Source organism: Branchiostoma floridae, chromosome 18 (genome assembly GCF_000003815.2).
Source record: "Branchiostoma floridae strain S238N-H82 chromosome 18, Bfl_VNyyK, whole genome shotgun sequence".
Classification (NCBI taxonomy): domain Eukaryota; kingdom Metazoa; phylum Chordata; class Leptocardii; order Amphioxiformes; family Branchiostomatidae; genus Branchiostoma; species Branchiostoma floridae.
In genome coordinates, this window is record NC_049996.1 from 5,291,580 (window position 1) to 5,307,814 (window position 16,235).

General features: G+C 39.0%; 1 protein-coding gene across 9 annotated transcripts; it reads right to left on the bottom strand.

Annotated features, from left to right (window-relative positions):
• Positions 1-3,843: 3,843 nt before the first annotated feature.
• LOC118405308 (sarcoplasmic calcium-binding proteins I, III, and IV-like) lies at positions 3,844-13,580 on the bottom strand. 9 transcript variants are annotated; one of them, XM_035804746.1, is made up of 12 exons: positions 13,368-13,580; positions 12,958-13,010; positions 10,197-10,316; positions 9,580-9,609; positions 8,838-8,867; positions 8,540-8,569; positions 8,163-8,192; positions 7,865-7,894; positions 7,474-7,503; positions 6,500-6,623; positions 5,816-5,913; positions 3,844-4,631 (listed from the first exon to the last, which is right to left on the bottom strand). In XM_035804746.1, the coding sequence occupies exons 1-12, from the start codon at positions 13,423-13,425 to the stop codon at positions 4,524-4,526; spliced, it is 741 nt and encodes a 246-aa protein (XP_035660639.1). In that variant the 5' UTR covers positions 13,426-13,580; the 3' UTR covers positions 3,844-4,523. The 9 variants fall into 9 exon arrangements, with proteins under 9 accessions (XP_035660639.1, XP_035660640.1, XP_035660642.1 ...); XM_035804747.1 differs by lacking the exon at positions 8,163-8,192 and having other exon boundaries at positions 13,368-13,578; XM_035804749.1 differs by lacking the exons at positions 8,163-8,192; positions 8,838-8,867 and having other exon boundaries at positions 13,368-13,576.
• Between the last annotated feature and the right edge of the window lie 2,655 nt (positions 13,581-16,235).

The following is a 16,235-nucleotide window of genomic DNA, read 5'->3' on the forward strand; positions in this document are numbered from 1 at the left end:
AAAAAATCTTTTGGAATAGTGCGTTGATCAAAGGCTTCGCCAAACAATCCTTGATGGAATTTTAAAACATCTACATGGTGTATTTTTAAAGAACCTTCATGCTCAAGGATCAAAAGCGTCCCCTGACAATGTTTGCTAGAACTTCAATAGATGGTCCAGGCGTCACCCAATTTAAAAGCACTTTGTAGACACAAACGTATACCATGTATACGATGCACAAAAACTACAACAACAAAAAACACTGTAAAAGGCGAATCCCGTATTATCTGAATTCCAGCCAAACCGGAGATATGAGATTTTGGTCTATGAGACAACGGCTGCTTTGATAGAAGAAGATAGCTTTACTTGGTAAAGATTATGCTCTAAAAACAGACAACTTTGCCCCGGTCATCACACACCAGTTCAATGCCTCCTACGAGCAAGGAATAGTACCAAGCGTCTGGAAGGCTGCTTATTTTGTTCCCATCCCCAAGTCAAGGGGAGCAGTCAACCCGAGTGATATGAGGCCTGTGTCCCTCCTCCCTGTTCTGGCCAAGTTGCTGGAAAGGTGCATACTGAAAAGACTCCTCCCGGCCATCACACCAGTCATCACCAACCAGTATGCGTACCTCAAGGGCTCATCCACTGTCATCACCGCCATCAGGATGGTCCACACTTGGCTGACAGCCCTTGACTTCAGAGACAACACGGCAGTCGATGTGCTACTCGCAGATATGAGCAAGGCCTTCGACAGGGTGAGCCACCCAGTTCTACTGCGTGTGAACGACGTGGTCGCGAATCCACGTATGGTTGCCTGGCAGCACAACTACCTGCAAGGTCGAACCCAGAGAGTCTCTGTAAACGGCACCTTTAGTTGCTGGCTGACCCTTACATCTGGTGTACCTCAAGGAGGGGTGCTGTCGCCCTACTTGTTCCTGTTATTCATGAGTTCTCGCACCACAGTCTACAGAGATACCTTAGATGTTGGGTATGCCGATGATGTGGGCCTGTCCAGATCAATCCCCACAGAGAACACTGGTATGGACGTCAATCCTATGTCAACAGAAGCATCGCAGCTTGACTCTTGGGCAAACAGCAACGAAATGTTGCTAAATGGCAAGAAAAGTCAAAGGTTGCTGATCTGCTTCAGAAGGAACATTCCGGCTCTAACACCTCTGTCTCTTGGAGGCGACCATGTCCCAGTCACTAGTACTGCAAAGGGCTTAGGATTCATTTTTGATAGCAAACTGACCTTCCAGGACCACGTGAGGTCGACAGTCTCCAAAGCCTCCAGTAGACTATACTGCCTGCGTGTACTGACAAAGCAAGGGATGAGCGTTCCCGACCTGGTACAGGTATACTTGTCACTTATTTGCCCAGTCCTCGAGTACGGACACGTTCTGTTGGTCGGTTGCAACGAGGAACTGTCTACCAGTATGGAACGAGTTCAAAAGCGTGCCCTCCGTATCATCTCCTGTGGTGGCAGGCGTTCAGTACCAAACCTTCCGTCCTTGAAGGACAAGAGAGAAGCCGCAGCAATAAAGCTGTTTAAGGAAATGCTAAAGCCAGAACACCCGCTACACGATCTAGTGCCCCCCCCCCCCCAACGAGCTACAGCATCTGGCAGGCAACTGAGAAATCAGAACATGTTCTCAGTGCCTAAAGCAAGAACTGAAAGACTGAGACGGTCCTTTGTGCACACAGCTGTCAGACTGTTCAATTACTCTACTGCTCAGCAATGTTACTGGGTCTCGCACTGGCCTCCCGATTGTTCACTTACTGACTCGTTTGTAACCTGCATTTGTATGTCTATGCCATGTTTTTATTGAGACCATTTGTAACAAATCGCACTTAATTCAGGAGGTCTGTGGCCTCCTCCTCACGTGGATTTGTGTGTGTGAAAACAAACAAATAAACATATAAGTGATATATCCTATGTTAAAATTGTTGTTTTCTCGTGAGTTTACTCTACATTGTAAGTAAGTAAGGATTGATCATGCAGCCTGTACGCGTGACAAAAATCAAGTAGACCACAGCCGTCCCCAAAGAAGTAAGCATCGTGTCGTAGTCGTTGAAAACTACGCCAGTGAGACAGACAAATAAACCAGTACTTGGTTTTTAACGGTTGCAGTTCTAATAAACATTGCAAGGCGACGCTTTTGATCCATGAGAACGAAGCTAATGCAGTACAAAGAATTTCTAGGCAATCCTTTCTAACCGTGAACATAAACTTTATATAGAAGATAACCTTACAGTATTCCAAAACACACACAACAGACATGTTAGAGTGATCCATAGTGCTGCCTTCACTGAAACATGCCTGTTTTGTGTTATCGATGTATCTTAAAGCCGTATGTACATAAAGAAGAAAAATCTGAGGACACAATTCCAGTAAGTAATCACAAGTTAAAACTTTGTACAACCTTATGTAACAAAGAGAGACGATGTTCATGTCCTGTATCAGAAAAAGTTTCCCAACCCAACTATTGTCGACATGACAAATACAATGACCACCTTGTGGTGTCTGGTACGACTATGGCACAGTGGTGATGGATAAGTTCAATGACCTGTGACTCTTAACTTGTCGTATCATGCCAAATAACGTCGACTTACAGGAGACTTGGACGTATTTGTGATTTGTATAGCATTTCAATGACATGACGGGGGAGCTTCAATTTCAAACCACTGAAAATATCAATACTTTGTTAACATCGACTGTCATAATTCCACCAGGTGCCATAATACCGCCACCTCAAAAAAAACCGTTAATATAGAGGTTTTCCCAAAATTGTCTTGAACACCGAATGTTTAATATCCTAAATGTAATACATTTCAGATATTACGTGTTGAGGACAATCTTGAGAAGGCCTCTTTTTATGAGGTGGCGGTATAATGGCACCTGGTGGAATTATGCGAATGTATGTTAAACCTTGGAAACAATATGAGCATTCCAGGATATATTGGATCTTTAAATCGCTGCTAAATGTTTATGTGTGTTATGAAATTGAATCACACAATTATGAAGACAATTCGTGGAGATCCTCCGTTGTTATATTTTATGTTATGATGCTAACTTAGTTTATTTTAATGTCAATCTTAGTTGTTATTGTTGGTTTATTTTATTATTATTTGTTATGTTATCTTGAGCAGAAGATGTTCATACTCACAATATTGCGCTTCTTGTTCAATGCTCATTGAATGAATGTGAATAAAATGCATAAAAATCATTTAGATGAAGGTTTGGATTTACAATGAAATTAGATGGAGATGCACATTTCTTCGGATTTAACTCCACAAGCCACTGACATACCCATATGTGAATTTTAGACAGGTCAGAATTTAGGATGGCTGCAAAATCGGAAGTTTTTTTTTTTTACTATCTGGAGAAGGAAACTATCGTCGGCGAATACGTCAGGATGCGAAACGATATCATTCACACTGTCATTGATAATTTTTTATACTCGAATGTAAGTTCATCTGTGACGGTAAACAGCATTATGTTACAATTTACATAAGAGCCATCAACCTTCCCTCATCCGAGACGGGGGCTGATACCGGCTTCCAAGCACCATTGGCCCTTTGCTGACGTCACACTTCGGGTTTGGATGTGCGATATAAGTGTCATTTCTACTTGATAAAGATAAAAGGGCCGATATAAAGATTGTTGGTAAGCGTTATGAAATTTAAAACAGTAACATAATTATGCATATCATGTAGATAATTATTAAAAGGAATATAGGACCTAACTTGAGCCCTGTGAAACAACACGCATTTGATATTGAGCCACGTAGAAGACTCAACATCTTTATGGACCTATGTTAAGGTCATTGATGCAGATAAGATGAGGCCAGACGACAAAGACTGTAGAGCTCACATGACTTTATTCCTTCTCCCAGGACTCCAAGCATGGCATTTTTTTTTCAGAATCAGGCTCTCTCCTAGACTATTACACTTTCTTGTAGGAGGGTTTCTAAAAGAAAATTTCCCTCTCGGTTGTTTCTTAGTGGGTTCATAACACAATCTATGAGTTAGAACACGTGACTCTACCGAAACGGGGGTCGATATCGCGTGTCAGAAAATTACGATTCAGGTCACATGCTCAGAGTAATTGAATCATATCACAACTGAGTAAAGTCGACGTATTGGCGGTCGAAAATGTAATATTAACAATATTGCTTTTAATTTAGTTGAATGTAAGTTACAAATTTCAAGCAAAAGTGATGTATATCAACCACACAGAAACAAGAGAAAACATGTATTTTTGCATGACTTGAACTGTGTCACTCTAGATGTCATTCTGAATCATAGTTGAAATGTAATTTTCCACAAAAGAAGCCCCAACAAAGACGAGGGGCGCCATAGACTCCCTACAACTTGCGATCAACTTCTCACTGAATCACGTGTTCCTTCGACGCCACAGAATCTTTGAATGGTTCATTATTTGGCAAAGTCGAAAATTTGGTTAACTGGACTTTTATGGGTTTGTAAATTATATTTCAACATCAATTCAGAAAGTATCCTTGCAGGTACATGAAGACATTCCTTCAAGGTTTCTTCCCCATGAGGGCGTTTCCGGCGTCAGCAGACGGTGACGTCAGGAGACGGAAGTACAGCTCCTTGTAGCGGTTCATGTCGAACGTCACTTTGCCTCCCTGTTCGTATAAAAAAATAATAATAAACGAAATTCTTTACTGCACATTTTTCTCCATTGGCTAAGTACAGGTCACATGGTAACAATCATATTACAATCTTTGCGCAATAAAGTTGACTTGACTTGGCTTGACTTGACTATATATATATATAACAAAAGGAATGGAAACAATCATACACATCTATATATGCAGATATGTGTCTAATCTATTCTAGGACATTCGACTTTCTCTCGCTTCTTGGTAATTACATGGAGCTAGCTGTTTGATTGGTTAGAGTTGGTTTAGCAAAAGCTGTCAGGAATAAAAATTTCTCTTTCCCATAATTCAAGTATCTGAAGTGGGGAAATTTTCTTAACACATAATGAAATAGAATGCCCCTATCGCTATCATACAGATGCAGAGGACAACACACAGTAAAATGTACTTCATCTTCTACCTTACCTTAACTACAAAATTGGCAGATTCTTTGCTCTAGAGGAGTTTTAAAATTGAAGTATTTAAAAGATAAGATTCTTAGTGAAGCTTTTGGGCAATGAACCTGTATCATTCATTTTTTCAGCATATTTATGATAACGGCAGTCTGAACATTAAAATGATCACCAAAAGGTTTTTGCACATTCTGCACATCATGAAGTATTTGTCATAGAGCCTTGTAATTAGGATTCATGCACAATTGTCAAGATCAAAAAAGCTTCATTAAGAAGCTATCTCACTGAACCTTCGGTATATTGGCGATCTCCCTGTGGTCGAGCGATTTGACAAAGCGCTCAATAAATTCCATCGATGAATAAGGCTATGTGTGTTATGTTGTAGTTTTAGTCGTTTACACTTGTACGTTTTGCTTGATATGCTATTACAAAGTGAAGCATAACATAGATCTAAATTAGAAATTACTTTTTATAAAATCTAAATTAGTGATTACTAAATTACTATTGATATAACATGATCTTATCATGAAATAGTGAATATTAATTATAACACAGTCTAGTGGGCTGCATATGACTACAGTTGTTGTTGTAACCAAAGTATGTTATGGAGGAAGTTTCCGTGTTGTAGCAGGGGGTATTTTCACGGGGAGGGGTTGATATCAATTCTCATTTTGCCGTTCTCGAGGCATTTCCTCGAACGTGGGACTCCAACTGTGAGAGCCGCTAACATCTGGGACACATGGTGACTACACTTACGTCAGTGATGACGTCATAGACAGCCGGGACATCTTCGCAGTCGAGCTGGAAGTTTTTGCAGTAGTTCCCGAACTCCTCCAGGTCAACAATACCGTCCCCTGGGTGGGGAAAATTACGATGTCTATGAGAACCTTGTTCAAATGAATCAAACGGATCAACCGTTAAAGGTTCTTATATCTGCATGAAGTCTTATTGTCACATAAATATACACGATAGACTAGAGATTATATGTCTACTTTTCTCTATTAAGTTGACACTACTTTAGCTAGATTTAGTCTGTTTAGTCAGTATGCTGCCTGTTAAGGCCAAAGTATTTTATTTGCTCATTAACCAGTTACTTTCACATTCTAAAACTTTGCAGGTTATTCTTAAGTATTTAGCTATAAAGGTCAATTCGAGTGTTTCCTTTGAAAAAGTAATTTAGTGGCTTAATCTATTAGTGTCATGCTCTATGCCAACCAATCAGATGGTCTGTTTGCACACGTAAGTATTCTAGCTTTTCGTTGGTTACATGGCTGACACTCATGCCATTGGCTATCGCAAGCCTACTTTTCTAATTGCTCCTCGCATACGAAAGTTGTAAGTCTCTTTTCAATTGGCTGTTGGCTCTATTGGCTCTTTTCTATTGGCTGTTGTCCCCCAATGACCTGGAGGTCAAGGGACTAGGTAGGCAAGTTGGCTCACCGCTGACATCCATGCCCTTGAAGAGAATTGGGATCATTTTCTGGCACCAAGTGGGCAGGTCAGACACGGACTTGCAGGTGGCGAGTGTCTTTTCCCACATCGCTAGGTAGGCATCGAAAGAGACCTAGGGAATGAATGGAAGGAAAAGATTGCGCGCTTTCATTTAAAATTAGAAACAATCTTCAACTAGGTTACGCCAAAAAATAGTTATTCAAGCAACTGGATATGGTTTTGGAAACGGTCAGACGTTTCGGATAGAATCCACTATCCTTCGTCAGTGACACTGAAGTGACCTGGAAGAAACAGGTCTTTTATACTCTAACTATGAATGAAGACAGTTTCAGTCGTCCAATAGGAAACGTTATAAGACAATTCAGACTGAAGACAATTTGGATTCCAAAGGTTCAACTAGGTTGCTTTAAATAGGTTGAGGCTTGTGTGGATCTTCTGCCCTTTACCCTGCCTCCTTGTAGAGTAAGGGTTAGTAAGACTTAGGCAGCTCCAAGCTATCATTGCGGTTCAGCTTTGCACCTTCCAACTGGATGTTAACTGCTTCTTTGATCTGGCAACTCTCGCGAGAACTGGGTCACTCCGTGATCAAGATGGACTGATAGCCATCAAACATTTGGAGGTACGTGTGTTTACCTTTAAAACGTTGTCACTAGCCATCAAAACCTAGTCGCTTGATGAAAATCCTATGAACTAGGCAGGTGATAACAAGGAAAGGATAACCCCGTCATTTCCAACAAATGACAACCTGTACATCATCCAAATACAAATATATAGGACTTTTTTGTTCTACGCAGGAACAAAGTTCATTGTAGCACTGTTCGCTGGCTCAATAGAATTACATTTGCTAACAGCCCGGTAACAAGAAAACTATTTTACCATATGTTACCCTGCTACTCTATTTGATACATTGATGTTGTACATATACCCCATGTTAAAGGTAAGAGCAATCTTTCCATACGTACACTGGCACCGTGATCCTCGTTGGCGTGGACCTGTGCAGGTGATAGCAAGGAAAGAATAACCCCGTCATTTCCAACAAATAACAACCTGTATAGTGTATATGATCTAAGTACTAATCTATAGGCTTTATAATTTTCTGTTTCGTACCAACACTCTATTCTGGCTGAACAGAATTACATGTGCTAAGGTTCTTGTAAATAAGGAAATTATTTCACCATTTCTAACAATGTTGTACTTTGTGACCAGAAAAACTGTATCACTTGGTTACTAATATAACCAAGAATATGGAATCACGAATCTCAAAGGATATCCCTTTCTGGCAAATGTTTTGCAGTTGTTACAATATCTATCTTCTATTTTGACTGAGTAATTGTGTAATATTTCCATACTTACACGGGCACCGTGATCCTCGTTGGCATAAACCTAGGCAAGGAAAAGATAAACCGGTCATTTCCAACAAACAACAACCTGTATATTGTATATGATCCTATTACTAATCTATAGGCTTTATTATTTTCTGTTTCGTACCAACACTCTATTCTGGCTGAACAGAATTACATGTGCTAAGGTTCTTGTAAATAAGGAAACAATTTCACCATTTCTAACAATGTTTTACTGTTTGTTTCTATTTGATACTTTGATGTTGTACACAGAACTTACGTAAAAGATAAGAGTATTTTTCTACACTTACTCTTGCACCGTGATCCTCGTTGACGTGGACCTGGGAAAGTGATAGAAAAAGGCTTCGGTTTCACTTTTCCAAAAAATATCTTAATATCAATACTAACGACAACACATTTGTCTGCTAAATTTCTCTGAGCGAATCCTTCACCTGCATCATATTTGTCCTTTGACAAAGTTTTATACAATCATGTTTCCTCCGACGCTATAAAATGACATGTTAAGAGACCTTGTGACCAGAAAACCTGTATCACTTGGTTACTAATATAACCAAGAATATGGAATCACGAATCTCAAAGGATATACCTTTCTAGCAAATGTTTTGCAGTTGTTACAATATCTATCTTCTATTTTGACTGAGTAATTGTGTAATATTTCCATACTTACACGGGCACCGTGATCCTCGTTGGCATAAACCTAGGCAAGGAAAAGATAAACCGGTCATTTCCAACAAACAACAACCTGTATAGTGTATATGATCCTATTACTAATCTATAGGCTTTATTATTTTCTGTTTCGTACCAACACTCTATTCTGGCTGAACAGAATTACATGTGCTAAGGTGCTTGTAAAAAAGGAAACAATTTCACCATTTCTAACAATGTTTTACTGTTTGTTTCTATTTGATACTTTGATGTTGTACACAGAACTTACGTAAAAGATAAGAGTATTTTTCTATACTTACTCTGGCACCGTGATCCTCGTTGGCGTGGACCTGGGAAGGTGATAGAAAAAGGCTTCAATTTCACTTTTGCAAAAAATATCTTAATATACTAACGACAACAGATTTGTCTGCTAAATTTCTCTGAGCGAGTTCGTCACCTGCATCATATTTGTCCTTTGACAAAGTTTTATACGATCATGTTTCCTCCGATGGCGTAGAATGACATGTTGAGAGACCTTGTAACCAGAAAGCTATACCAATCGGTTAATAACATATAACCATAACTGTTTACAGTGGTAATGATTCATCATACTCTCACGTCCTAGTCAGGTAATGATTATCTATCTTTTATTTAGACTGATGTTGTGTTGAGTAATTTTCCCTACTTACACGGACACCGTGATCCTCGTTGGCGTGGACCTGGAAAGGTGTAAAAGCAAAAGGCTACAATTTCACTCTTGAAAAAAATCTTAATTTCCTAACAACAACTAATACGTCTACTATATATTGTTCTGAGCGAAATCGTCATCTGCAACGTTTTTGTCTTTGGTAAAGTCTTTTACGATCATCTTTTCTCCGACGCTATAAAATGACATGTTAAGAGACCTTGTGACCAGAAAACTGTATCACTTGGTTACTAATATAACCAAGAATATGGAATCACGAATCTCAAAGGATATCCCTTTCTGGCAAATGTTTTGCAGTTGTAACAAAATCTATCTTCTATTTTGACTGAGTAATTGTGTAATATTTCCATACTTACACGGGCACCGTGATCCTCGTTGGCATGAACCTAGGCAGGTGATGACAAGGAAAAGATAAACCGGTCATTTCCAACAAATAACAGCCTGTATAGTGAATATGACCCAAATACAAATCCATCAGCTTTATAGTTCTGTGAAGAAACGTCTTCTTGTTGGCAAAGTTCATACCAACACTTTCTATGGCTGAACAGAATTACGTGTGATAAGATGCCTGTAAGAAGAAAGCCGTTCTACTATTTGTATCTCTGTAACTCTATTTGTATATTTTTATACTTTTATGTTGTACACAGACCTTACGTAATAGGTAAGATTAGTTCTTCCATACTTACCAGGGCATCGTGTAAGTCGTTGACGTGGACATGGGATGGTTATAAGAAAATGCCGTAATTTCACTCTTGCAAAATCTTTATTGTTCATGGCACGATCAGATCGTTTAGATTGCAGAAAACCATATCAGCTATCCACAAGAGGGCAGGGTATGAAATCGCTAGTTACAATGAAACCATGTCTAAAATCAGTGTTCCTAGTGATAACTGTGATATGTATTTGATACGTCCACTGATGCTGTGTCATCCACATGCCTATAGAATAATAATAGTAATTATATCACACTTACAGGGTGATCCTCATTGGCGTGAGCGAGCGCCTTAAGGTCCTTCCATTCGTCCTCAAGAGAGGCCAGCATCAACTTGTAGTCAGCATCAGACAGGCTTCCCTTGTTAACATCCTTGTACCTCTGTTTCATTGGAGAGGGTTTAAAATGAATGTGGAAAAGTGACGCAGGCCTGATATTTCTTTGAAAGCCCCCATGACAAGCAGATACTATATGACTGGTTTATTTCAAAATACAAACAAACTGACATTGGCATGGCAGCCTCACGGCTGAATTGCGTCAAGTCATTACAAACCATTACATCATTAAATCAACAAGGTGGTTAAAATCGAAGATTATAAATAATCGCACAGGCACGGATCTTAAAAATCCGGTAACAGACAGACAAATTAAAACAACGTTGGGATAATATCAATGTATCAATATGTCGGATAAATATTTAAAATACTTCATGTCTTACTATTCAATACAAAACAGCAGCACACGGGTGACAATTACTTGTTCAAAAGGCGGACCATGATGGGTACAGCGCTGTTACGATAGCGTTCAGTTGTACAGCGAGTAGTGTTCAGTTTGTGGGATGACCTTGTCTGTCTACCACTGATTTCACCTCTGGCTGGTGGCAGTAAGTGCAGGAAGTGCTCTGACTGACTGAGAGAGTTAGCAAAGTTTTTGATCAGTTCAAGACGTCGTGCTTGTAGAGAAGGTACTCCCAAGTCAGAACAGGCATCAGTGTAAGACGTGTAGTTCTGTACCAGTACAGTATTATGCGCACAGATCATGTTACTAAGTGCAGAGGTGAGCCCGGAATGCCAGACGGGGGCATACCATACTGTAAATGAAGTTAAGTCTGCGGGGATTTAATTTCGCGGTAGCGGGAAAAGGACTTTTCGCTGTGGTTTTAATTTCGCGGTAACACTATAGACTATAGTCTAATACTATTATAGAAAAATGTTCGCGATGGTTTTAAGTTCGCGGTGAAGGGGTTACCGCGCAAACCACATACATTAATCCACTGCGAACATTTCTGCATTTACAGTAATTTGGTACCGATGACATTACTGACCACTTGGTCTTCATAATTCATATAATGTCGATCGAACATTATGTTACTACATCGTTTGATAATGATGACATTACAGAATACGCGGCGCTATTAAAGGGTACATTATCTATGAAATATGAAGATTAATTGACGTAATATCCATCTGAATGGCCTACATTTATTTCATGTTTAAACTTCTTTGATAGAGTCAATAACCAATAAGACGCCCAAAATTTTAATAGCAAACTATTCAAGGAAATAATGTTTATCAAGATAATATATAAAATGATGACCACATAATTATTAACCCTATCCAGACTGGGGGGGGGGCTAAAAGGTGCCTGCGCCAACTTTGACCTCCTATATCTCCCAAACGGCTTGTGCTAGAACAACCAAACTTGGTGACTTTTCCTAAAATATTGTTGGCAACGATGAAAAAAAAAGTAAGTTTATGACTTTTCGTGTTGCCATGGCAACGGGTTTCTGAAATGCAAATTTTACAAAAATCACTAATTATGGTTTAAACAATGGGATTTTAAGATTTTCTTGCTAAACTAAACTTCTTTTCATATATCTTTAATATCTAACTCATCTTAGTTGAACATTTATAATTAAATGTTCAGAAACTATGCTAATGAGATGACGTTATTGGTCAAAATCCGAGATGGCCGACAATATCATGATTTAAAGTATAACAAGCTTATTTTCACTCAGATTTCATCACAACATGGTATTTTCTTACAGAAAACATTCGTGTGAACGTTTTTAATCCATTTCCATGGAGTTTTAGCGTTAAATGTTGAAAAAATGTATCTTGAAAAATTTAAGGTTGATAATCCAAGATGGCGGATAGCTAAACTACAGATGACGTCATTCTATGACGTCATTTCGTCGTCGTTGCGTAGGCTTTTGACAATAGAAGTCTTGTAACACTTAGATATTAATAAGAAACCATTATTGGTAACTTTTTGAGTGAGAAATCTAGGTATTATGGGAATTCCCCGTTTTAGCCAAAATTATCAATTAATGACGTCATGATTACGTCATATTACGTCATAATGATATAAAAATGTCAGGAATGATAAAACTCGATGAGCACAACCCCCCTGCTAATTTGGTGATCGTACAGTAAGCCGTTTTGAAAATACGAAGGGGGGGGGCGAATGAGTCGAGTGAAATTATGTTGAGCCCCTTGAACCTTACCAGAAGTCATTGGGTTCTTTTACCACACCCCGAAATTACCATTCTCCAAATAAATTCGCTTTATCTAGATTTGTATTCGGTTGTAAAAGTGAACGAGTTACACATGTATACAAAAAAAAAGGTCGCTAGAAAGACAAAAATAGACAAAACGAACCTTGGAACCAACACTTTTTACAGAATTAATAGCCCCTGTCAGCGTTTCTATTATAAGTCCTTTACCCCTATTGGCGTAACATTATTGTGAATAGTCCGGGTCCAAAACACGGTTAGTTGGTGGTATGTCGGCGGCATATTGCTACTTGCGTTTTCAATTGCCATTTCAGAAGGCGGATTGGCTTTTGTTGACTCCTATTGCTGGTGTTAGTGTATTGCCGCCTGTTTGCGGCGCGTTGGCGAATGTCAATAGTCGCCAACGTACAACAGTTCAGGGAGATACCTGACCGAGAATGCTTGGTGAGTCAACCTTGTTAGGAATACCGTGTAGCGACTGTTCAAACTTTAAGAAATGTGTTGTACCTTAATCATTTCTTGGAAATCGTCCCATTGGATGGCACCGTCTTTGTTATAGTCTATAAAATAAGAGATAAAAAAATTATACGTTGCACGGCATTACCACAACTTATAACACACTGGACATTTTTTCACTGGTGCAATTGTGAAATGAAGAAATTTTAAAGAAAAGTTTGCAAAAAATGACAATATGAAAGTTTAGTTGTCAGAGAGGTTATAGTAATATACATATGGAAATTACAGTTAACGGAGAATTAAATTCTCCTCCGTTCTTTCCAAATACAAGATTTGGTCCAAGTAGAATCATTCGAAGTGTATAATTGTCTAAATCCGTGACTTTGACAATGGGTTAGATAATCATGCATTATCAAGGGACCTGTTATATAATAAATACATAAGACGAGGAAAAAACCTACCTAAGAAGAAGTCAAATGTGAACTTGATCTTCTGCTTTTGGAAAGTGTTCAGTTCCATGGTTGCCGTTTTGCTTCAGAAATCTCCTGTTGCTCACTTTCTTACTAAGATGCCTGGTAAAACTGTAGTGCAGTGATAGCCGTTTTTCTACCCTTTATATACCCTTATGCCACAGCAAGTAAATTTAATGGATGACATCCTCTGCAGACTGCAAAAATAGTGCGATAGGTCGAAAAAAAAACAAGATGGGTACATTTTCAAAAATAGGCACCATAAAGTTGTGATGAATGTTGTCTCAAGAATTAAATGGACAAAACATGGTATCAGAGCCAACAAGGTATTCAAGACATGTACTGGTGTGATAAAAGTGACATTAGTGTGGTAGACTGGCATCACCAACAAAGTTGGTAACCACACTCATGGCTTCCATATTGGTGTCACTTTTACAACTATCCAATAAGTTTCATTTCTACAACTACAGCCCTGGGTACCTCGCAAGTGTAGCTTCTACAAGTACAAATATTAGGCTACAATACAACATCTTTGCTCATTTTGGTACTTTATCGTCATGTTGACCATCCCTGCAGAAGAAAAAAAAATGTTTTTTTTTTCTTAAAATTAGGCAAAAATTGATGCGCACGCTGATGTCATCCATAAACTTTACTTGCCGTGGCCTTACGATGAATTTAGTCCGGGGGCTTACGGTCCAACATTGCTACTGGACAAAGGTCTCACGTTCACTTGAACTTGATGCAACTTGATCATGGTTAAAACTGGGGGTTACTTGCGGTAACTACAGCAATATTTCTATCACTGCTGCTTTATATGACTTGCAAAATATATTTTATTGTTAGCTGTGCGGTATGCTGTACATATTTAGATTGTGACATACCTTGTAATATGAAACGATACTTGTAACATTAACAAAGCATAAATCAAGCCCATTTATTATTTGACTGTCAACACATTCTTCTGTTCTTGTCCTTGAGAATAGAAATAGACTGCTGACTTTATGAAATATATGGAATAGTGCTTTCGTGCATAGCCTGTGTAATGCAAACTTTGCAGTCTGTGGCTAAAACGGGCCTTACCCCCCCCCCCCCCCCCCCTCCAGAAAAACACCACAGCAACCATCAGCTTCCAAAGTTGGGCAGCTCTCTTTAAGGCCCATGTTTCACTAGATGGCAATCGCGATCTGTTCTCACTGCGACCTAAATAAAACATATGTATCCTTCGCTTTTACACTGGGTATGTCTTACAAACTGTAAAATTGTTACCGAAATGACAACAAAGCACACAAATTGTCAAATGATTCGTTTCTTATCGATTTGTATACTGCTTCCATGATTACAGTACGTGAGGGTATGAGATGAAATCTGCATTGTAACCACTTCATAGGTTGAACATAGAAAAATCTGATTTTTAACCTCCTTGTAAAAACGAATATATAGTTATGATGTTGGTTGGCACTTTCAGGGCAGGGTCAAAATCACGTTCAAATATCAAGAAAGGACATAAGAGAAATAACGGTCAGATCTTAAAATATTCCAAACATAAACGCAACGTCACGCCAACTAAAGAATCTTGACGCTCTTCGAAAAACATTCGACAGCACATCTGGAATATCGCCCACCTCCCATCCCCACATATAGGAGCGTCGTGACTTTGTGGGATTTTCACTTCAAATTTTCACGCTGCAAAGTTTCTTCGCTGAATAAAAATTTTTTAATGAAATAAATTATTTAGATGTAGCATGGGCTCTGCTTAGTACCCATTTCTATGTATGTTCGAGAAAGGTAGCGTTTTATTTAGAACACGTAACGTTACAGAACGGGGCAGCAGAAGAAGCTTGGTAACTCGCTTTTGTCTCATTCCTCAAGCGGGACTACAATGTTTTCTCAACATGACCTTACTTAATTACCTTTACTCACTAACGATCAGATCAGTAACAAACTGGAAAAAACATCGCGTTACAAATCAGGAGGCTATGTAAGTTGAATAACTCTACAGGGCGGCTGTTGGTTGGTAAGGTAGCTTGGTTGGTTTACGTCAAGTACAGCACCAAGGACAGAGCAACATTCCGATCACAAAAAGTAGGTCCACAAGATACGAAGCTACCGTACAATGATAATTCTAGAATCATGACTTTTTCTCCTTATTGTGGGCTCTAATGTTTCTCGGCGTCTTTTTTGTTCTAAAAAGCTAGTTTAGTGCAATTCGTTTGTGCCGTGTTGTTCGGCCGGCAAAGATTACCTGATATCCATTCGCGCTAACAGTACACCCGGTCCGGTATGCGGTCCTACTGCTTGGTGGTCCAGACAGTGTGTTATCTGTGCGTTTGGTGTATATTTCTGTCATTGATTGCTGAAAACGAATCATTAAGAATTTCATTCAGATATATATATATAGATACATAAATTTATTCTTTCCTAACATCAAGGAAAATTTGTGCGCCGCAACGCTTGTTTGGAAGGTACTCAACAAATGTTGGGGGAGAATTGCTTTTAATGATAGTTTCACCCAAAACTTCCGAATGGAAGAAATTATGAAGGCAAGATATCTTCATAATTTTATCAACCCCATTCAATTTTTTTGCACTCTACTTTGGTCCACAAATAGATGTCAAGTAAAGGCAAAAGTTAATTTCTACATCTTTTTTTTCTAGAAATTGTCTCTGACGCCCTTAAGGCAGAGACCAATTTTCACCAAGTGAAAAACAACACGGGCTTTGCCGTTTGGTTCTCTGATTACATAGCGTGAGGGCATGTTGCGATGTATGCTGACATTTTATTGCTATGAGAAAGCTGAATAAAAAAAAAAGGAATCATGCCTTCGGACACAGACACAGACAAAACCCTTCCTCAAACTAT